Here is a 22,828-nt window from a genome sequence, read left to right as displayed (position 1 = left end):
ACCAGCCATCCCAGGCAGGGACAGAGAGCGAGGCTGGAGGTTTGGGAGGCTCAAAAATGAAAACAGGTGTTCCCTTCCTCGCCTCCACAAGGGGACGGACGGACAGGCCACGCTGGTCAGAAGAGAGGGGGCTTTCTTAGCTCTGTGATTCTCCATGCTTGACATTTGGTCCTCGCCTCCCCTGAACGAGTAACGTGAAAGCACTGGAGGACACGGGCTGGTGTAGGGCACAGAGAGGGTGCAGAGCGCCTTCTACAGCCAGACGCACAGGGAACAGAATCCACGGTGAGTGACCGAGCGGCTGTGTTCGCTCCCAGGGGGCCAAGCAGGCAGCGTCTGTCCTGAGCCTACAGCCGAGGGGCAGCGGGGAGCGGACCTGGCCGGGGTGGCCCTGGGGCACACTAGGAAGAAGGACCATGTGGGTTTCCCACACAGAGCATTTTGTAATAGGATTGAATGTTCCATTCCATTTACCCATATTTTATATTGGACAATGACCCCACAGAGGACCAGCAAAATTAATATTGCAACTTCTTCCTTGAGTCCTCGAGGGCAGAACTAGTCACATCATAAAATCCTTAATTACCAGAAGCACATGGTTTATAGGAAAGCGGCTAGTCTGGCAAATGAGCCTGCAAACAGGTGTCAGAACTAAATGTATACATGGAATAAAAGTGTAAGTGCTTGCTTTAAGTGAAAACACTTGGCAGGAAATAAAACCTTAATTAACGTATTTGTCTTCCGACATTCCTGGAACTTTGAGGACGGCTGTGCCTGTGTAATTAGTCACTGAGCAGTGACACGCCTGGTTCTTTGGTGGGTTCAGAGGTGAATGCGACCTGGTCTTCGAGGAGTCTACAGTGTGGTGTATTGGGACACTAGAAGCGGGTGAAATTTTCTGGTAAAAATACAGGCCATTTGCTTACTTGTTCCTGGAATTATATTCTTGACCTTTTAGGGAACTCTCTATGCCACAACAAAAGCAGTGACAGAAAACTTTGTCTTCTTTCTTGTCCACAGGAAATCAGTTTGTAAAGTCACCTTCCTATTAAGGTTGGGTTAGAGCCCAAACTACTAGAGAGAAATTTCCAAATTTTACAAAACTGAATTGAATCTAACTTTTTATGTTTGTGCTGAAAGTGATTTGGTGAAAGCTGTCTAGTTTAACTTAGTGATTCTCAACCCCGGCTGGGTTCGGCCCGCGGCACCCCTCCCCCAGGGAGCATAGAATGATTATCAAGGGCGGAATGGCTGGCAAGACTGGGACGCTCTGGGCCAATGTGGGTTTTCTTGTTGTTGTTGCTGTTGTTTGCTATGTTCCAAAGGTTTTGAAAAGAGTATGTGAAGGAAAAACAGCTCCCAGGCATTCCTCTACCATAGCATCCATTGAATTTCCTGGCACCCCTTGTTTATGGACAAGGGTCTGTGTACGGGGGCTGTGTCTTCTCTCTCTCTCTGTTGCACCAGAACTGCCCAGCAGGGGCCTGAACTAGCAGGTGCTCCCCACTTGCTGGACAGCTGTGGAAGCTGCAGAGCATGGTGGCAGTCAGTGCAATGACAGGAATACCACCCCCACCCCAGTAAAGAGGGGTTAGTGAACTGCACCCTTTGTTTACCAGCTAATCCTGATAAAACCCAATCTCAGCCTCTTCCATAAGGAGGTAACTGCCAAGAGCAGAGGACTGAGGCAGCCCAGAGTGTCTTGTCCAACATTTCCGAAGTGGAGTTTTACTTTGGATTTGAGCAAGGGCCCCACGGCTGTCAGGTGCCAGGGGAGCCTCAGGAAGGAAGGAAGGAGGAACAGCAATCAGGTAGCCAAGAGATGTCTAGGCTTCTTCGCACTGACTCGTCCTCCAACTCCCAGTTCCAAAGGAAAGGCCTATAAACTGCAGGTACATGGTTCTTAAGGGTATTGAGAATTCTGAGGATTTCCTAGGTGGAAGCAACCTATTTTGGAGATACTACGTTCTTACCTTGTTTTGGTGGGTTTGACCTATTTATGTTCATGCCCAGAGCCAGCAGTTTTGTTATGCAATTCTTTTGGCTTATGGGTAGACGAGGAGAGACAGCTCAGCTGCCTACATTACTAAAAAATGCAAGCAGTGCAGGCGGGAGGAAGGCCAGGGGCCACCTGGGACACCAGCTCTGCTCACAACCGCATCACTCGTCCCCTTGGCTCACGTGGTAACTGGTCCACCCAGAGCCAGGAAGGTTCGGGCACCTCATATCAACTCTCTACTTGTGCTTTTCAGCTCGTTCAGTTTGCTCTGGGGCCTCAAAATGCTCCAAAAAACAGCTTCAAAATAGAGCATCTCTCTCCCAGCTGAAGTCATAGTCCACTCACTTCCTTCAGCGTGTCCTAGGGGACCCGGAGGCCCCCCTGAGAAGTTGCTCCTGGAGCATAGACAGAAATCTAGATGGATCTATATCAGCTAAAGAATATGCTGGCACAGGACCACAGAAAGACATTGCAATTATGTCCATCGCTGTAGGAAAATCTTGCCTGCGACAGCATATTATTAACAGGGGAGGAACATGCTCGCCCTTGTTCATACATATTCATCCTTCAGAACAAGGCAGTGCACCCGCGAGCAATGTGTGCTCCTCATAACATTCCTAGCTTGCTTTTATTTTCTCGGACCTCTGGAAAATATTAAAAGAATGTTTTGTGATATCTCTGGGGAGAGAGGGCACATGCCATATGTCCTTTTCCAGCAGGAGCTGAACACGAACACTTCATGGGGCAATCTGGTGTTTTGGCTCTGAAGTTTCATACAGTGAGACCCGAGATGTGAACTCGTGCAAGACGAATGCAATCCAAGTTAGAAAGAAACAAATTAATTCTGGATGGAGAAATGGGAAATGTCTATTGTGAGAAGACCAACACTGTTGGACTGAGATGCCATCCCGATCCGCGGACTAGCTAGGAGAAACAGCACATGGCCACCGTGTCAGACCTAACAGATGCCGAACACTGGCGAATACCCAGACACCCCACAGTGCGAGGGCAGGGCAATCTGCTAAAAATGGGGTTTTCTGCTACAGTGGAAATAAAGTTAAAATGAGTTGGATTTACTATCAGTAAAAGTATCAATGAAATAAAAAATTATATAAACACACACATACTTGCATGCACGCCTCCATCCATTACCTTAAGAATGGCTTTCCCAACGTAATTTCTGTCTTATTTATATAAGGCCAAATGCGATGAGTATGACTTTGGCTCAGCTAAGCCAGAGTCTTACTACAGACACCCTACTAGAGGCAGTGGAGTAGAGTGGTTAAAAGTGTGGGTACTGCTAGGATCTATGTCTTGCTAAGTACTTATTAACTGAGCAAACTTGGGCATTTAACTTCTCCAGGCTTTTGATCTATAAAATGGAGACAATATGGACATTGTGGAGTTATTATATTAATTAAATGAAATGTCATAAGTGAAGGGCTTTGTAGATAGTCTGTGCTCAGTAACTCATGGTTGCTTCTGTTCTGGAAAGTGTGAGGCCCAGGAATGTGATGGGACATTGTCTATGTGTGGCACCCGTGCACCAAATGGTCCAGCTCGGTGGTGGAGGAATGAGAGGAGAAAGGTGGCCTGGCAGCATTGACTGAGGGATTCTTCCAGCTACCTATTACTCCTGTGCCATGGGTCTCTGTCGCTGTGGGAGTATCCCAGCCTAGCTGACATAGTGGAGTGGGGCAAAGTGTGAGCTCCCCTGCCCAAGGGTAGCTTAAGGAGGGTTCCGCGACCTTAGCTGGGGAAGCATCTTCTAAAAAGTGGCAAGGGGTGCAGGGAGCACATGAGTGGATATTGGCCAAACTGAGAGCCCTCTTGGTATCTGAGGCCCTGGTGGATGTCCAGCTCTAATATGGCAAGAATCCATGCTTCTAAATCAAAGCCCTTGGAAGAGAACAAGGTCTGGATCTTGTAGGCCAAAGCCTTCTTGTCTGTCTTCTAGATCCAGTCATCTGCTCTGAGTGGAGTGTAGAACGTGATTCTTACAGAGTGGTGAGGAGCTGATAGGGTATCCAGCCCCATCGTAGGCAGAGAAGAAGCAATAGGCAAGTGCGTATACCCCATGCCAGCCCCCAGAAAAACCTCGTTCCTGTCTCAAGGAACGAGGCAAGTTCCCCTGGACTTTCAATAGCCTGCCCACCCAGCTTTGAGAAGCAGTGGCTGGCTGACCAGGCCCCCTAAAGCAAGCAACTGCCTGTAAAAAGAAATCCAGGTTTGAGGCTGCCTCAGTCTGGGCTGTCACTTTATTAGTTGTCACTTCTCCATCTAGTAGCCACCAGCTACTGTCCTCAATTAGTTGCCAAGAACCCAGGGATTAAACCCTTCCCTTTGGCCCAGAGTACCTGGCTCATTCATTTTAATACATTTTAATGTATTAAACACTACTTTTGTTGGGGGCAGTATATATGCATTTTTAAAGCTCTTCAAGGTTATTGTATGTATTTAATTTATGATAGTACACTTTGCAGACACAAACTCTATACGAGAACGATCTGACCTTCACAAAATATGCCACAAAAAGTATGTGGGGAGAAACTACTCGATATGTTTTTCTTTAACAAAATAAAAAAACTTACCTGAAAGAGCTGGCAAAGTTTTGCTGAGTACATTTGACAAAAAAATCAAAGTCCTTAATTTATAGACTGTCTTCAGGAACCACTACATTTTTCAAATCTGTTAGATGGGCTTTTCTTTTTGTAAAAAATTTTTTTGCATCTGGAGTTGAGACAATAAATTATTCTGTATGTGCCACAGACCGCAAATAGAGAAACAGTCTTGGAAAACGTAACGCCAAATGTTACCTTTAAAGTTCAATGCAAATGATATCCTTCTCACCTTTCCACACATTCCTTGACAACAGCAAAGTTGCCGTCTCCTATTGTTCTTCCGACCTTATATCGCTCTGTTATTGTGGCTGGAATCTGGAAGCCTTCTTCCGACACTTCTGAAAGAATCATTAATACTTTTTTATTGATGGAAAAGGGAACACAGATGTTGCACAAGGAAACATTTAGAAGTATCATCTAATAGACTGGAACTGATTCAGAATCAATCTATCATTTTTCTGTACAGTGAGGCAACCGTCACCCTCCCCTCGCTGAAATTGTATATACTCAACAGTTTTTACTAAGACAAATGATAAACTCAAAGGAAATGTCTGGGAATCTACCCCGACCCATACAAGAGCAACTTAGGTTTTCTGCTGCAGTGGGGAAAGGAAAGAAGTGAGGAGGAAGTTTCGCTCTTTCCACTTCATGCAACTTGATCAATAGCATTTACTGAGTACCCACTGTGTACAGAGAAATGACATTTCTACGTATGGCGCAGGAGGAAAATGCAGTTCGCAAGAGACTCTGGGCTGTTTGGCATTGTACAAGCATGAAAAATGCCTGCTGCTTGGACACTTAGCTTTACTACATCCTGAAATGGAGATCTCCGTAAAATTCCTTACGAACCGAGCCCTGATGGCCACCCCTCCCCAGTCTCAGTGAGCAGATTTCAGACAAATGTTCTCACCAGCAACCTGCGTAGCAGATGTCGAGTTAAAATTATAATATCTATTATGTCTGTGAACGGAACAGTTTTGTAGTTTCAATTATGTTAGTGCCACTAACACAACACATTTTCCCCCTGAAAATGCATTTTGAAATATTTTACAAATGCCTAATAATGCTTTAAATATCTAAGGCCATAAAACTAAATAAGCCACACTTAAGTCACATAAATATGCTGGATAACCTTTAACATCTCAGGGGTGTAAAAAGCCTTTTATAGCGGGGCTCTAAAATGTACATGCTTTAAAGTTATAAATCCTAGCTCTCTCCCTCAGGCAACCTGAATACAAAATGTGATGGAAGCCTCGTGTGTTTTCTAAATGTGCTCCGCTTTTGACCTTTCATCATAAACCAAGCCTAAACATTTCTCCTCAAAATAAAATTAAAACCTTAGGCGGTGAATGGGCTTTCTTGGTGATTTTTGTATTCACATTGACGCTGTACTGTTGGAGAAGGACAAACGCAAACTTGCAATGGTCAGATACCTGTATTAGAGCCTTCCTTCCTGCTTTGTGATGATGCTGGGTCTGCATCACTCTGGATTCTAGAGTGGATGGAATTTCTGGAAAGTGTTGAACAAACAGAGCACACTCGCTGCCACTACTTTTGTCCTGGGCATTTGTGTGGGCGCTTCACCTCCTTATAGGTGACATTTCACTCTTACCCCACTAGCAACCATCTCGGTGGCCTCCAGAATGAAGTGATGGCCTGGGCCAAGCCCCCTACCCATCTCACCCCCAAAGAAGCCATGATCTTGCTTCTGTTTGCGGGACTCAGCCTGGGGATTTTTGTCTACTGCAAAGCACCCACATTTACAAAACATCTCCCAGAGGACACCATCTTAAGGCTCTTCACTGCATGGACAATAAAAGTAAATATCCCTGGGATATTTACTTCCTGTGGGAGCATTTGCTGAGACACCCATCCAAAGCACATGGCTTGAGATTTTTTTTTCTTAGCGATTGATAAAAGGTACCTTTTAGGCTTCTGGCTAAGAAGACCAAGCCAAAGGCTTAGGTCAAGAATCATTTCATTTCATTAGGGGAATACATAACACCTTGGAACAAAACAGACTTCTGGCTGAATTTCATAGTTCTGGAAATGTAAAAACGTCTGATATTGCATGGTAATATTGCTTGGTAGTCAGGAAATAATTATTATGTAAATCACATATCTCACTTAACATAATAAAAGTGCTTCCCCCAAAGGGTATTTTTGGGGAAAAAATTAAATCATGTCATTTAAGACAATTAAGAGGAGCTTAACTGTAGCTTGACTGTATCACTTTTGTACTTTTCCAAATACTTTCCCATAATTGATTTGAGCCTGATAACAACCCCCAGGGAGGAAATAGTTACGTATTACAACCTATGTTTTATAGAAGAGGAACTAAGATGTGGAGAGTTGAAGAGCCTTGTCCAAAACAATCCAGTGAGTTAGTGAAAAGTCAGTTCTGGAATCCAGGTCATTTGACCACAACACTGAAGTCAATGAGCTCAAGGATATTTTTGAAATTGCCACCAATTAATCCTTTTTATAAAGTCATATTTTCATATCTTAAGTTAGAATACATCTATGGGACTGGAACAGTCAAGACAGTAAATTGTTTTTAATATACTAAAAGTGAACATTGTTTGGGAAAACAAAGGCAGCAATTATCTGCTCTCATTTCCACAGCAGGCTATAGCTGGCCTTTCTAGGATACTTAGACGGATCCTAAGAAGGACTCCAGATTGGGACATCTCTCTCTTCTCATGCCCACAGAGTGGACACCAGTCCCTGGAGGGAGCCACATGCAACCCTATCCTCTTGCAATCAACCCTCAAGAGCTGTTCACGGTTGTCCGTGGCATTCTGCTTGAGAAGTTATAGTTTTTTGGAGCAAATTTAGCCAACCCATCCTCTGCCTCCTCAGATACCAAGTCCCAAGCTCATCACCTTCTCCAGGGCCGTCGTTCTCGTCCATCGAGCTGCAGACTTTGGTGGACGCAAGTGAGGTAGAGGAGCCGCCATGCTGAGAGCTCTGTGAGGGGACAGGAACAGAGAATAAAAAACTGGGTCAGACTGCCCGCGACTCCATTGCTACGCACAGCCGGGAAGCTCGGGAGATAGCTTCGCCCACTACCAGGGAGGATTTGGTCTTAACGCTTGGCTATAGAGGTCCTTGGGATATTCCATTAGGACCACGTCTCCCTCCCTCCGTTTACTAAGAATAGGCTGTGGTAACGGGATCAGGCTAATTATCATAAACTTGAATGTTCCGTGACTTCTTATTCCTTTTTCTCAAAATGAGCATCCTTCGGCCCACTGTTAGGGTTTCACAGATTTTAGGCATCTCACCTCACTCTTCCACAGTCTATCAGCAAACAGGCCTTAAAGTGGCATCATTCTGATCTATCCACTACTTTATCCTAGTCTTACAATAGAGCAAAATTTCTCTTCAGGTTGTTTTTATAAAATATCCTAAGAAACAAATATTAAGCCTTACCACAACTTTGGGAGAAAGGTTAAAGAGTGGGTTTGTTAATTCCACTTTGAGGTAAAGACACAAGCACTAAGCAAGTTACCGGTTTGTTAAATGTTACATAATACGTCTGAGGTAAAGACAATAATAAAAGCCTAGGCCTGGTGATGTCCTCATTATTATTCATGAATTTTGACCCAAGACCCACGAGAGCAAACAGGGTAACAACTGTATCAGAGAGCTCAGAGGACCAAACAATATCAAATATTTAATATCATGACTGGCTGCGGGGCAGTACTTTAACAATGAATTTTTCCAGCTCTGCATCTATTTCTTGAGAAAACAATTTGCACATTTCCATGCTATTTCTAAATAGTGAACACAGCTTGTCCTAAAAGATCTTCCTTCTGTTTCCCTGGGTTAATCCACGCGGTTGGCCTGACGGGAGGCGGTGAGGGGCGGCAGGGGCTCAGGTGCCGGCTGTCTGTGGAGCAGAGAGAAGGGAAAGAGCATCTGTAGTTGAGTTAACAATGAAGAGGTGGCCAGAAGCAGCGTTGACCTATTTTTCCTCTGCTTACCTGTGTCCCTTCAACCTCCTCCCCACTCCATCCAGCCTTAACTGTGCACGACGTGGGAGGGAAGAGAGATTTTATATAATTTCATTGTGCCCAAGAGTATCCTGCATAGGACATGCAAAGATTTTAGTTTGCATTAAAGAGATTAATATAGTTGGGGAAGTGCTACCTACATCACTGCAGGGCCATGTGAGTCAGGCGCCTGGGTGTGGCTAACATGAGCATGTCCCATTGGCGGGCCCGTCCAAGCTGACAGTTGACACCATGGGGATGAAAGTTAAAGTAATAGTTATAATGCATCTGCTTTCCCACAGAACATTCTAGAAGTTGTGTGATTATTCTTGTATACCCGTGATTGCCACACAGTTTGTGCGATGTGCCCATTATTTTCCAATATCATAAAAATCCCCCCTCAGTAAGCCTGATGACTCGAGCTATTTTTCCGTCTTCTCTCATCCAGCCACCTTTTGTGACCAGCAGCACACATTTGTCACAGGGCAGGCTAGAAAGAGGGATTCAGATCGGAATGTTGAAACAGAGGTTTTCTTAGTGTGACGCTAACTATGTATTCATAACCCCCTCTGTCGAGGGGACTGTAAACATCTGAGCTTCTAGGCCATGCTCTGCTGACTTTAATGGCTGGATGTCTGTTTGTGAAAACCTTGTATTTATAATATTGCAATATGAGGCCGAGACAAGGGAGATTTATTATGTCGATGACTGGAGAAAATAAACATTAACATAACCCCATTTGAGGAGAAGGTGTGTGTTTTCCAGAACAGTGAGATCCTTTATCCCTTGTGTCATTGTTTTTGCTGTAGACATAATGGTGTTCCAAGCAGAAAAGTACTAAGTAAATGTCTAAAATGTAGACCTCTTCTGGGCTTTCTGGTCCTTGAGCTTCTTCCAGCAGCATCACAAAAGGTGTTTAATAAAGCAGACACACTGTGGTTTGGGGTGGCAGGTGCTGCCTTGTCAGGTGGTATTTTAAATTTCGGAATACAAAGACACATTCTTCCATCAAGCACCCAAATTAATAGACCAGTAGTGTGTTTCCTAGCAAAGATGTCCACAATTTAGATACTCAAATCCAAAAGCTTATTCTTTTAATAAGAACATCAGATATTCAATACAGAGCTCTGATCCAAGATATATGAAAACATCTTTTAAACTGTAACATTCTATAAACTTGCTGGGTATTATTCACTAACTGCGTTATCAACCAAATGAATTGCCTTTTCAACAGTGCCACCAAATAGCTGATACCCTGAACTCTTGCCACAATGCCAGCTGTGTTTTCTCTGCTTTATGAACAAAAACTTCTCAAGGTTTCTAGGCTCTGGTTTAAAAAAAAAAAAAAAGTATGGTTAATACAAGTTTGCTTATGTTTATGACTGCTTATTCTCAACTTTTTGCTTTTGCAAATGTACCCCAAGTCATTTCAAATTTCCTGCTGTCTGAGAGTAACAGATGACAGACAATTTTAAGAGGAAAACATATTTACTGACAAGCAGGGTAACTCTGAAAATTAAAAGTTCTCATTTTATTTATGCTGAAATAGAGTAAAATAAATATATTAAACTTCAAATGGCGTTATTTCTTCTTTTTCCCAAAGAAATCAGACCGTTAACACTGAATATTTTTCCAAGACAATGACCATTCATGGACTCACAGAATTTCAGGGACTGGGTTAGACCTTAAATATTGCCTATTCCACCCACTTCCATCCAGAGACTAAATTCCCCTCTGCAGGAACCCCGGCTGGCGATCAGATGGCTTCTGTCTGAACACCTCCAGTACTGAACACTCTGCTTCCTGAGGCAGCTTTTCATTGTTAATGGGAAGCAAAGTATAGGAAGTTTTACTTTAAGTTATGTCGAAATTATGTCCCCCTGCATTTTCCATTTATTGGTCCAATCTCTCATCTCTACAGTCACCCGGTCCAGGTCTAATCCATTTCTCCCATGACAGTGCTTCGGATATTTGGAAATAGCTATTGGGCTCCTTCTGTGTTTTCTCTTTTTCCATTTGAATGTTCCCAGTTTCTCTGGCTGACTGTCTTGTCGTGGGGCAGGACTCCATGTCCTCACACCCCTGTGGACCCAAGCTAGCTGTCAGTATCTCTCTTTAAAGCTGGTGCTCAAAAGTGAATACAATATTCTAGGTGTGCTCTGACCAGCACAGAGTGAAGAATAGAGTTTTCTTTCTTTTACATCCAAAATACTATGGATGGAGCCATAGTATTTTAACCTTACACTGAGCTCACAGGTGTGTAATGTCTCCCTGATCTGTATTTGAGAGTTGTTGTTTTGGATCAAGTCCAGGACTTCACATTTACGCACGTTAAACGTTATATTTGTTACATTCGTATCCTTCCAGCCTGTTATTTTTTGGATTCTGATTTGGTCACCTAACGTTTTTGCTCTCTCCCCCAGTTGAAGTCATTTCAGGAATCAGCATGGCTCTTTGAGTATGATTGTTACTAATCCACCTAAATACACTAACTCGGACCTTGCTAGAATGTGTTGATTATTATCCATAGTCTGATTGAAGGATTTTGAACATAGTAAAGAAAAATGTGTAAGTTCTTGTTCTTTAGAATTAACCTAGTGAGATTAATCAGCCTTTGTTTATGACCAACAGGGGCTGAAAAGCCCACCTGTATTTTTGATGGCTTATAAAGGAAATCGATTTACCTCCTTTGGTTTTCTGAACAGATACACCATTTTATAGTCTACATGCTGATAAGATTTTATGTTTGCTTCAATTCCAAGGCATCCGGGTGTACAGTACGAAACATACAGTTATTTTGGAATTTAAAGCAATTAGCTGCTCTGAGAAATGTGACATTTTAAATATCATCACCCCCAAGCTGATTTAATGGAAACCATTTGGGCAGGTTGCCGGCACCTGGATGCTTTTATGGCACACCTTCATAAAAGCACGGCCCTAAGTAAGAACACATCCTAAGTGTAGCTATTTAGCTTGGGATCATATAACAGATGGAGAACATATCACACCTTTTGAAGTGAGAAAGCTGACATAACAGCTCTAGCCACATTTTACCAAGACGTATCTGATGACTATGTAGTGGAAAACAGCTCATTTTAAATGGCATGAGTTACTCCTGTCATTTGTATAAATGTTGTCACTCATCTGGGGTCCACACTGCATAAAGATTTTGAAAATATCCAATAGACAAAATTGATCTAATAAAGGTAGAAAATCTCCCCAGATAACTTTAGCTTTGGCTGGATAATTGCACTTTTTCCACTTCACATTTTGTCATGGCATGTAGTTATTACTTTGTTGAATTTATACTGATTTGGAAAACGGTTACAAAGAATTTAGAAATCAAGTAGTCACTATCACATCATTGCTAGATCAATTTTATAAAGGAAACACAACCAATACATTTAAACAGTTGTCTTGGTGATGATCATGACTTTAGGGCTACAGAAGCTCTAACGATGACCTCATATAACAAAATTAAATAATAATCTTGATGTAAAAAGCTTCAGTCCCATAATGTGTCTATGTGATGTAGAAAAGCCATACATTTGTTTCCTTCCCATGTGGGTATGGAATAATAAATTGACGACATCAATCTGCAATTACTAATAAGGCTCCATTATTCGAAACAAGGCACAAAGGGAACTCCTTTTTCCAAATTCCTTTGTCTGCACCCTTCATAGCATATTCAACTTAAATAAAGTTTACAGCACAGACAAGCATGAGCAAAACTAAGAATGGATACTGAACAAGGTAAAATGTTGTCATAAAGATGTGGTTACATTTTCTGAAAGACAGAAGAACTGTTACTCATGAAGTTGGTTTACTGAGAGGAAGAGAAAATGAAAATGGAAACAATGGTATCACATCTATGTTAGTGAAGCCACGAGAGCTAAGATTTCAAAAATAAATACATTCAGTTGCAACTAGATCTATACTTGCATCTACTGTCCAGTCACTATACTCAGGCCAAGATGTATAAATTCGTAATCTGAGCCATTTGTCCTGAAGAGACTGTACCATTGGGTAGCCACACGCCTCCTCTCATAAGTTACTCTTCCTGAAATCATAGTTTGGAAGGGGGCCAGGAAGCCATCTAGTGTATTTACTTTGGATAGAATAATTTTTCCATGATTTACTTCTCAAATGGGATTCCCCATCTATAATGAGAGAAACTCATGACTCTTCCAGGCACCTGCTACATTTTATCTTAAACTCCAGTTATACTAAAAAAGTATAGGCTGGGTGCAGTGGTTCATGCCTGTAATCCTAGCATTTGGGGAGGCTAAGGCAGGAGGATTGCCTGAACTCAGGAGTTTAAGACCAGCCTGAGCAAGAGCAAGACCCTGTCTCTGCAAAAAGTAGAAAAATTACCCAGGCATGGGAGGGCATGCCTGCAGTCCCAGCTACTGGAGAGGCTGAAGCAAGAGGATCACTCGAGCCCAGGAGCCTGAGGTTGCATTGAGCTATGATGATACCACTGCACTCTAGCCCAGGCGACATAACAGAAAAAAAAAAAGCAAGAAAGTATAAACACAATTTGGAATTTTTATAAATTTGGAAACATTCCCTCCAATTGTACCATTATTGCTAAGGACACTGATTGATTACATTTCAGTTATGGATATAATAAAAAGAACCAATTAAAGAAAACTGTAATTTTAAGATTAAAGTGAATCTAGTAAAAATGTTAGATTTAAAACCAGAATTCTGAACTTCTATAATAAATTTAATGTGAAATATTTTTTTCTAACTTGACTAGCAGAATTTTTTCTCTTCCCTTATACCCTATCATATTATGAATGAAATAGATTATGATTTTTTTGTTCTAAATTAAAGTTGGGGAATTAAATATTTTATTATTATTTATTTAATTAATTAATTTCATAATATTTTAAGATTTTTATGTATTTAATTATCCAGTGATATCAAAGTAAATAGCATGTATACATACACACACAGACATATACACATACACATGCACATTTTTTTTTCCTGCAAATTACATGATCTTGGGAAAAATGCCTTCAAACCCGGGAAACATCTAGTATGCTTTTAAAAATGCATGCTAATTTTTTTTCAACCAGTTACCAGTATGTCTGACAAATTCATCCTTAAGGCAATCCTGAGAGGAAGGCATATTATGGATTTTAATACAAACAACTAAAACAGAATTCTTCATCAGATAATCTTATTTTGTTGTTACTGCCAGTATTTTATACTTGAGATGTCATGTGGCACCATTCTGCAGTAACTCAAGGGTCACTTGCTGATGCTATTTACAACACAAGAATGCCATATACATGATTATGGAGGTAACCCTGACCCCACACGGTCATTTTAATTTCAGTGTCTGTTTATCAAGCTTTCTGAAAGAAACTCACTGAACAACATAGGCAGTTTTTCCTGTTTATTATATAGTTACTCTAAGGTGTTAGGCATCACAAAGTTAACTTCAAGAGGAATAACATGGTCCAGTGTGAAACACAAGATACAACATTTTACAATGAAACCACAGCACAAAGTGATGGAACTTTCAAAACTGGGTAGTTAAATGAAACATTTCATCAACCCTTAGTTCTATAAAACTCTGCTGATGGCCTCAATGGATGGATTTAAAAATATATTGCTGTTTAAAACATTTTAACACCAACTGGTTTTTTTAAGAGAAGAATACACATCCAAGCAACTCAAACTGTAAGCAGAAAGTATGTAACTTCTTTATAAAAATTGTAGCCAAATTTACAACATTCATAGTGTATTTCAAAGTAAAGAGTCCTTAGAGGCCGGGCGCGGTGGCTCACGCCTGTAATCCTAGCACTCTGGGAGGCCGAGGCGGGTGGATTGCTCAAGGTCAGGAGTTCGAGACCAGCCTGAGCGAGACCCCGTCTCTACTAAAAATGGAAAGACATTATATGGACAACTAAAAATCTATATAGAAAAAATTAGCCGGGCATAGTGGCGCATGCCTGTAGTCCCAGCTACTCGGGAGGCTGAGGCAGTAGGATCGCTTAAGCCGAGGAGTCTGAGGTTGCTGTGAGCTAAGCTGACGCCACGGCACTCACTCTAGCCTGGGCAACAAAGTGAGACTCTGTCTCAACAAAAAAAAAAAAAAAAAAGAGTCCTTAGAAAAAATAAACTCAATTCTTTGCTTGTGAAGAGCACAAACTCTTAAAAAAAAAAAAAAAAAAAACACAAGAAAATTAACACTCATAATTATTCGCCTATAACTTTCAGATATCTACTACCCTGTCTTCAAAGACATTTTGTGGCCATATATAATACAAACATTCATGTATTACATGCATCATTTATACTATCTTGGAATTTATCCATCATCTTTACTAAAATGAACCACATTTTAAAGACACCATATGTCATGCACCCTTAAAAGTTATGGTGAGAGCCTCTGATTTCGTACTTTTTCCACATGCATTACAGGCACAAAATTACAAATATTTTTCAGCTGACAGTATAACACACTATCTCAGGCAATTGGTATGTTGTATTCAATATACCTCTAATTTTCACACTATACCTCTGTGGGATATCTCAGTCAAATACAGTTGTCACTAACATGCACGATTAGAAATGCTACCAAGGCTAATGCAAATATGCATAAATGAGCAAAAGTATGCATATGGAGTAATTCATTCAATTAACATTTTCAAGTGTATATATATTTATGTAGATATATACACACATATAGCAAGTATATTCAAAATGTGTCAACAGTTTAGAATAGTGTTTTGAAAGAACATACAGAATTGCCTTACAGGTTATCTGGCTTTGTTATTAAATTTACTTCAAATCAAATATACTCTGAATTCTCTTCTATTTATGTTTCAACATAATACTTGACTACTCACAACTCAATGTTTCTTTTTTAGTGAATATTGATTGACAATCACTACAAGTCACTGACACACTGTAGAAAAAAATCAGAGTATTCAATCATTTTAATAATTGAGCACCAAGACATAACAATATTAAACATTAATGTGTACTTACATTTAATAGTTAACATAATATTGGATTTGGCTGGATTTCAAATTTTTTGTTTATTTAGATTTCATTTCTTTGATAAATCAGTACATACGAATATTTGGAGCCATTTGCCATACTAGTTTAGCACACTGCTCTTGAACTTAAATGTGCCCCAATTAATATGTCACAGAGTAACACTTTATGACATGAAGATTTCATTCCATACAATTCCACAAAAGCCAGTAACTTATAAGGCTGTATCACAAATGCCATACTTCACTGTTTATGGTCTGTACACATACACAAATACAGAAGCAGACCCACGTACACACCAAGCCCGGCAAATGTACATAAATACCCACACACCTGTATAGATATATGGCCACATATGAGAAATTTAGCAGTCCACTAGTTAAAATATATGCAATTGTTTTTCAGGAATATTATTCTATATTTTCATTCACTTTTATTAAGAAACGTGGCTTGTAGAATTCACTGTTTTTAAGTAGAAAAAAAGAAAAAGCGCCTAATCGTGTACAGATCTGCAATGGCTGCAGCCATAGTACCCCTGCTGGTTAAAGCAGGGAACACACACAGTACATCAATGCTGGGTCAAATGTTTTTAGAAAATGTTATTTGGTTTCTTAATATTTAGATGAGCCAACATATGCACACAGCCAATATATGTTCCCTCCTGCTTAGGTGATTAAGCAAGACAAAGAAGAACATACCACGTGGCTTCTAGAACCACAGACTTTTGAGTTCATACTGAACTTCACACTTTAAAGTTTTGCATTTCTAAAATGCTGAAAGCAGGAGAATATTTCTAACATCTCTTCTATAATGTCTAGGTCAAAGAGAAAAAGTGAGTGCAAATTAAAAAGTGTCAAACTTTCAACTACAGCACGATGTCTTCAAAACACATTTAAGGATTACCATAAGGACAAAAATGCACGGCTTTTGCTGAAGTGCTCTCCTGCTCAGTAGAACAACTTTAAAATTCAGTACCTAATTTTTTATAAAGAATTCTACAAGTAAATCTTAAGTGCCTATAAATCACCAATTCAGTTTCACCAATGAACTGAAAACTTCTGGTTTGTTGCTAAGAATTTTTTATTTCTTCTTTAGTATAATAGAATTATGTGCTGCATAGAAAGAGATCTCAAAGTCTATAAATGGTGTGGTGTTTCAATCTCTGAGGGACTTTAGTTTCAAAAAGTAAATGATATATATAGCCCCTGAACAGTCCTTTAATAAAAATCATATGTTCAAAAGATTAAATGCTGGAGAATAGCATTTCCCTTGGAACTGCTTGAATGGAAAGTTGGCCATGATATCTATCGGCAATTAGTACAAGTCCAGTTTCTTTTTGCCGTGTCTAAACAAAGCCAGGGGCTTTATATCAATTGGCAATATCTGCCACTTATCCAGAACAAATAGCATTTATTGGGCCTTTCTAAGCAGTAGTTGTCCATAAGATTGACAGTGCAGGGATGTTAAAATTATTGGAATTTATTTTTGTTCTGGACCATCTGACCCCACCAGATTTAAATTAACTGTTCCATTGCTTTCTTTGCATTTTTGACAGTTTAGTCAAATACATACTAATCTTTTATGGACTCGACTGTATTAAGTAATGCATTTTACAAAGACATAACTAAAACAGACACCAGCATAGGCAACCTCACAGATGTTTACTGTTTCAGCTAAAACAAAGCAGCCTTTTGATCTCAGCAGGAGTCTCTGGTCATTTCTATTGGAAACAGTTTTAAAACCTGAAGTCTGGAACAGGTATTATTATGAACTGTTCTTTCAAGATGGAATGGTTCAGTTTGCAGTTCTCAAATAACCTGCCAGAGAAGTGTCTTTCTCTCCAACAGACAGGATAATGAGGCACTAATTATTATAAGGCTAAGTTTTCAAATGCTGTTAGATTGCCTGGACGTTTCTTCTTCTTCTTCTTCTTTTGGTTGGAATATTTTATTCACTTGTAAAGTGAGATGGTAACATATGTAACTACAAACCAGATGGTAAAATTTGCTAGTTGAACAATTTATCAAGGAGATAAATCAATAACATTTAAAACAGTGTATGACAACTGAACTTCTCTCCATCTTGAATCAAACATTTTTAAATTCAGTTTTCAAGCAAAATTTGAAAAAAAAATCACGTAAAATCCTCCAAATGGCATCAAACATTTTTAATTTATCACCTACTGAGATATGTCAAGCCTGGAGAATATCAAAAGCATGCTTCACAAGTCTTAAATTGTTAGTGTTTGAACTAGTAAAAGTAAATGATCACTAGGCTATGGCTTAAATACAACAGACCATACACATTAAATTAATTTTTAACATTCAGATTTTAAAATGATTATTTTATTTCTAAGCAAAGCTGACTATAATGTTTAAAACAGAGGACTAGAAGAGCAGAATTAGTAGGTTAATGTTTAACAACGGGTTATAATTATAGACTTACTTGGTTTAACACAAAAGGAGTTTTGCATATGGAAATTTCCAAAACACCAGCAAGATCCAGGATTTATCAGAATGGAGATTTGAATATTCTGGGCCTGATTTATACAGCACCATTTAAGATAATTTTGCTTTTCAAATTGATTTTTTGGAAAAAGTCCAGACAAAATTTTTTAGCTCTGCATGTGAGAAAAAAAAAATCCTAGCTTCAGCCGTGGCTCATTTGAAAAATTACATAAATGACTGTAGTCATTGGACACGAAGAATATTATAGCAATGCCACTGGACAAGTTTTTCATGTTGGCATAGAGCTTAAGCTATACTCATGCTGTTTCCAATCAAAGATAACTTTAACAAAAAATAAAATTTACTTGACAACAGAAACAAGGAAAGTTCCTAATGCTTAATTTTAGAGTCTTCATGAGATGTGTCCTGGTCATGAGTTTTTTCGCCTAAGATATACCAACTCACAAAATGATAAATAGCTTTTTCTACTATTCAGGAAGAAAAAATCTAACTGAATATTTTTATTATTTTGCAATTCAAATTTTAAAAAGAATATAACTGTAAGAAAAAAAATGCCTGCTAATGCCATTTTAATATGCTTTACAGAAAGTACAGAAAAATCTATATGCCTACTAATGATTAAAAAGATATCCCCATCTACAGAAATTATGACTCTATACTGTTGCTATGTCATTAGCATGTTCTTCTACTCCATCTGGGGTTCACGTATGAAATTCATCTAGAGCCAGGCCTCATACGAAAATCTCAGCAATTGAGCGGTTTGATGTTCAAACTCTCCCCAACCAAATCAATGCAGGAGATATTTAGAAGAAAAATCTCTCCTTCAAGGATAAACATCATGAATATAAAATGCCTACACAAGTACTTTCATATGATTTGGTCTTTATCATGTCAAGGTATGCAAAACTCTTTTGTGTATGCTGCTGTTAGACTTTTGCTTAGGAAATGTGAAACCTTCACCCAATCACAAACCATATACATTGCTCCATTGTCTCTTTTACACTGAGTCTCCTACTGAATCCAAATCATCCGAAGAGAGGGGGCGGTACAGGTCCTGAAAGATGAAGGGCAGTATAGATTTGTTTACTTGGCTTTTCTGGGTGCCCTGTTGCTCTCTTGGAAGCAACAATGAATGGGTATCCTTTGGTTTCTAATATCATTAGACCTTTTAATGTCACCAACTTGGGATACGAGAAAAAATAATAATAGAGAAACCATCTAAACAGACAAAATGGTGCTGATTTTGCCTTCTTGGTAGGAAAATGCTGCTTGACCTACTCATGAGGTTTTGCCTTCACTGGTGCCCAGCGGAGTTTGATGGCCCCTGAGGTCTGTCAAAGCCAGCTCTGCTACCATGAGTCTAGGCAATTCCTCCTTGAACACTTCCTTCCCATTCTGGGCAGAAATGGAACTTGCCTACCTCATAAAATAATTTCTTGGGAGCCCCAGCTGGCATTCAGCAAATTCTGGTCCCAGAGCAGCAACTCAAGCATTGCATTTGCATGGAACATAAACCCAATGCGAATTGCTTTTTCAAAATTTTATGTTTGGACAACAGAAAGAGTGCAATATTCACCCCCCTGCCATCCCTTCCCAATGCTCTTTCCCTGTTCTCCAAACACTCAACTCATCACCTCCTCTCTTCTTCCCTCCTGCCCCTTCCTGCTACTAGATCTCTCTGTTGGTAGCCAGGCAACCAGCTCAGCTCTGCAGAGAGTGTCTAGAGTTGGCTTTTCTCCTATTTCGTACCACCCACTCCTCACATCATCTGACTGATCAGATAATCTACAAAAGTCAGGGATGTGGGAGTATAATGGGGAGCTTCATTCAACCTACACAACACAACACATTTCTTCCTGATGGATTAAGAAATGGGACCAAAAAAAGTTCATGGGTGGGAAAAGAGCCTCCAAGATCTGCTTCTGTGACCAAACGCTTCTAGACAGCAACTTAAATAACTGTGCTTTGGAAAAATAGGTTACTTGGTACATCGCCATGAATATGTTTATGAAGAAAAATGTCTGGCATGCAGACTCTTATTGTGTAAGACTATTCTAAAATGTCAAAAGAGGTAACATGAAAATAAGATCTTAACAGAAGAAAAAAAGCTGACTGAATCATCATAATTAATACAAATAAAAATATAGATTTTTTTATTTGTAAAGAAACTAGTTAAATGTCTCAGTATTCCTTTTAAGAAAATAGCTTATGTTCTTGTATTTTAAAATGGGGTATGAGTGTGTTTGTGTGTGTGTTTGTGTGTGTGTATGTGTGTTGGGATGGGGTGGGGGCAGTCAACTCATTTTCTTGGCCATGTTGCTAGGCAACAGAGAAGGGAAAAAACAGAAGTAGCTACTGTTTTCCAATTTGCAATAAAGAGAGTTAATTTATTCTTTGAAGTGTCTTCTTTTAGCACATGCCATCTTTCACTTATTTCAGTATTTCCTGCATAGGAGTATAGCCAACCATTTGAGAAGAACATTAACCAAATTTGAAACAGGATCAGTTTTTAGGGATATTCTAGGCCCATTTTAACTGGGAGGGCTTATTTGATGCAGTTGCCTACACACCAAGATGAAAGCGCCTCTCGTTAAAGCAGCTGAGAACGTCTCTATGCATTGACATGGTACATGGATGGGGGATGTTCATTTATGGCTTAAATTCAAAAGCTTGGAAACTGAACCATCTTTGAATATATCCAGTACCCTGCTCACAATATGTGCTTAATAAATGTTTTCAGATGGTGATAAACCCTGTGTCCCCCTAAAACAAATGGGATTGTGTTTTCTTTCAAGTACAGTGTGTGCTATGGTAGTTTAAATGGCAAAATGAAGAATCTATAATAGATCCATACCTTATAATCATTTCCGAAGTGCTAGAAATGTTAATTACATAAGCCAGTGGCCACATAGTTGGATGGAAATTTTTTGCCTCGATTGGACAAAATTATCATGAAGCAGAGAACAAAGAGAGCACAAGAAGAAAATTCTAGCCTCATTCTACCAACAAAGGGACATTTGAGCAAAGCATTACATCCCAAGATGGAAGTCTCCACAGCAAACAAGAAGGGAGAGAAGCTCCCATCTGTAGCAGGGATTCTCAATCACTCTTTTTTTTTTTTTTTTTTTTTTTTTTTTTTTTGAGACAGAGTCTCACTTTGTTGCCCAGGCTAGAGTGAGTGCCATGGCGTCAGCCTAGCTCACAGCAACCTCAAACTCCTGGGCTCAAGCGATCCTCCTGCCTCAGCCTCCCGAGTAGCTGGGACTACAGGCATGCACCACTATGCCCGGCTAATTTTTCTATATATATATTTTTAGTTGTCCATATAATTTTTTTCTATTTTTAGTAGAGACGGGGTCTCGCTCTTGCTCAGGCTGGTCTCGAACTTCTGACCTTGAGCGATCCACCCGCCTCGGCCTCCCAGAGTGCTAGGATTACAGGCGTGAGCCACTGCGCCCGGCCCTCAATCACTCTTAATCTCAACAACTAAGCATGGGCTACACCAACAAATCCTTAATCTGAGTTTAATTAGCTCAGAGATTAAAGAGGGATTGCTACGTGAGGTGTACTCTCCAAGATAGACACTTTAAGAGAGAGAATGTTCTCTGAAAGAGGGCCCTTCCCGTGCCATGCCTAATGGCTGTCCCTTGGAGCCTTCCTGGTTAACATTTACAAAAAAAGAATGACCACACCAGCTCTTCCTCCACTCAAGGATAGACCTCTAGGAGATTAAATGAATTTGGCCAATTCTTTGAGTAGTTCACTAAGGATTTCTGTACATTCAAATGCCAAATCAGACTGTGGCCAAGAAGAAACCATAGTGAAAACACTCAAATGGAACTAGAATTATTGAGTTTTCTATATGGGAAAAAGCTCTGTTTTTTTTTTTTTTTCAACTGAGGCCCAGAAAAGATAATAGACTCATCTAAGATAACAAAGCCATTGGGTGGACAAGCTGGTGCCAAACCCCAGGCTTCATCAAACAAACCAAGCAAGCTCAACCTGATGCCAACAGAACCAGTAAAAAAGATAATAAAACTTGATATTTGGTGCAACAGGCTCTGAAGGAACTGGGGACTGACTGAGTCTCCCTGCCCCCCACTTTTAGACAGCTGATAGCTCTGGTGGCCTAAAGACACAACCTGGGCAGGAATTTTGAAGAGAGGGCCTTCCATCTTGGATGAAGCTTAAATTTATGGAACTTAGAAACCTTATTTTAAAACACATAATAAAAAGAACAAAATTCAAAAGTCCAGTATTTGAGTATAGTAGCCTGCAAAAAGTCCTTTCTTATTAAAATATTGGGTGAGCACCATCGTAAAACCTCCTAAGAGCAACTCAGGACAACTCCGCACTTCTGAAATCAGGACCATGAAGGGCCTTCAGTTTCTTCCACTGTACCTCCCTCCCTTCTCCCTTCCCACTCCTTTCATCCTTGCCTCATTGTTACTGGAAAAGACAAACAATACAAGTTGTGAAGGGATGAGAACAATAGTTCTTCCATCTTGAAAGAAGCACTACTCTTCACCCCCTTCCTTGGCGTGGAGAAGCTAACATTGTTTCCAGTAACTTTTTCACTATGGTCTCTAAGCTTAGCCAATTTCTCCATTATTACCCAAGAGGCTAAAAATAAGTACAAGTAGTGATGAAAGAGACGGTGCTTGATGTGAGTTTCATTCACAAAAACACAGGCCGTATGTCCCCACCCCCTGCCCTGTGGAC

At 40.1% G+C, this 22,828-nt stretch overlaps 1 protein-coding gene across 9 annotated transcripts in view; it reads right to left on the bottom strand.

The window, feature by feature from the left end:
- The window catches only part of DCLK1 (doublecortin like kinase 1), a 301,926-nt gene that overhangs the window by 49,339 nt on the left and 229,759 nt on the right, over positions 1 to 22,828 (bottom strand). For 4 of the 9 annotated variants that reach the window (XM_069467340.1, XM_069467341.1, XM_069467342.1 and 1 more), the window contains 2 exons: positions 7,506 to 7,590; positions 4,850 to 4,958 (listed from right to left, as the gene is read on the bottom strand). In XM_069467340.1, coding sequence (XP_069323441.1) covers positions 4,850 to 4,958; positions 7,506 to 7,590 — 194 coding nt within the window. Of the gene's footprint in view, positions 1 to 4,849; positions 4,959 to 7,505; positions 7,591 to 19,103; positions 19,161 to 22,245; positions 22,249 to 22,828 lie in introns of those variants that run through there. The other 5 variants (XM_069467346.1, XM_069467344.1, XM_069467345.1 and 2 more) reach the window with 2 other exon arrangements.

The sequence above is a fragment of the Eulemur rufifrons genome, chromosome 4 (assembly GCF_041146395.1).
Source record: "Eulemur rufifrons isolate Redbay chromosome 4, OSU_ERuf_1, whole genome shotgun sequence".
NCBI classification, from domain to species: Eukaryota; Metazoa; Chordata; class Mammalia; order Primates; family Lemuridae; genus Eulemur; species Eulemur rufifrons.
Note: the sequence above shows the minus strand (reverse complement) of the source record. Positions and strands in the feature narration are given on the sequence as shown.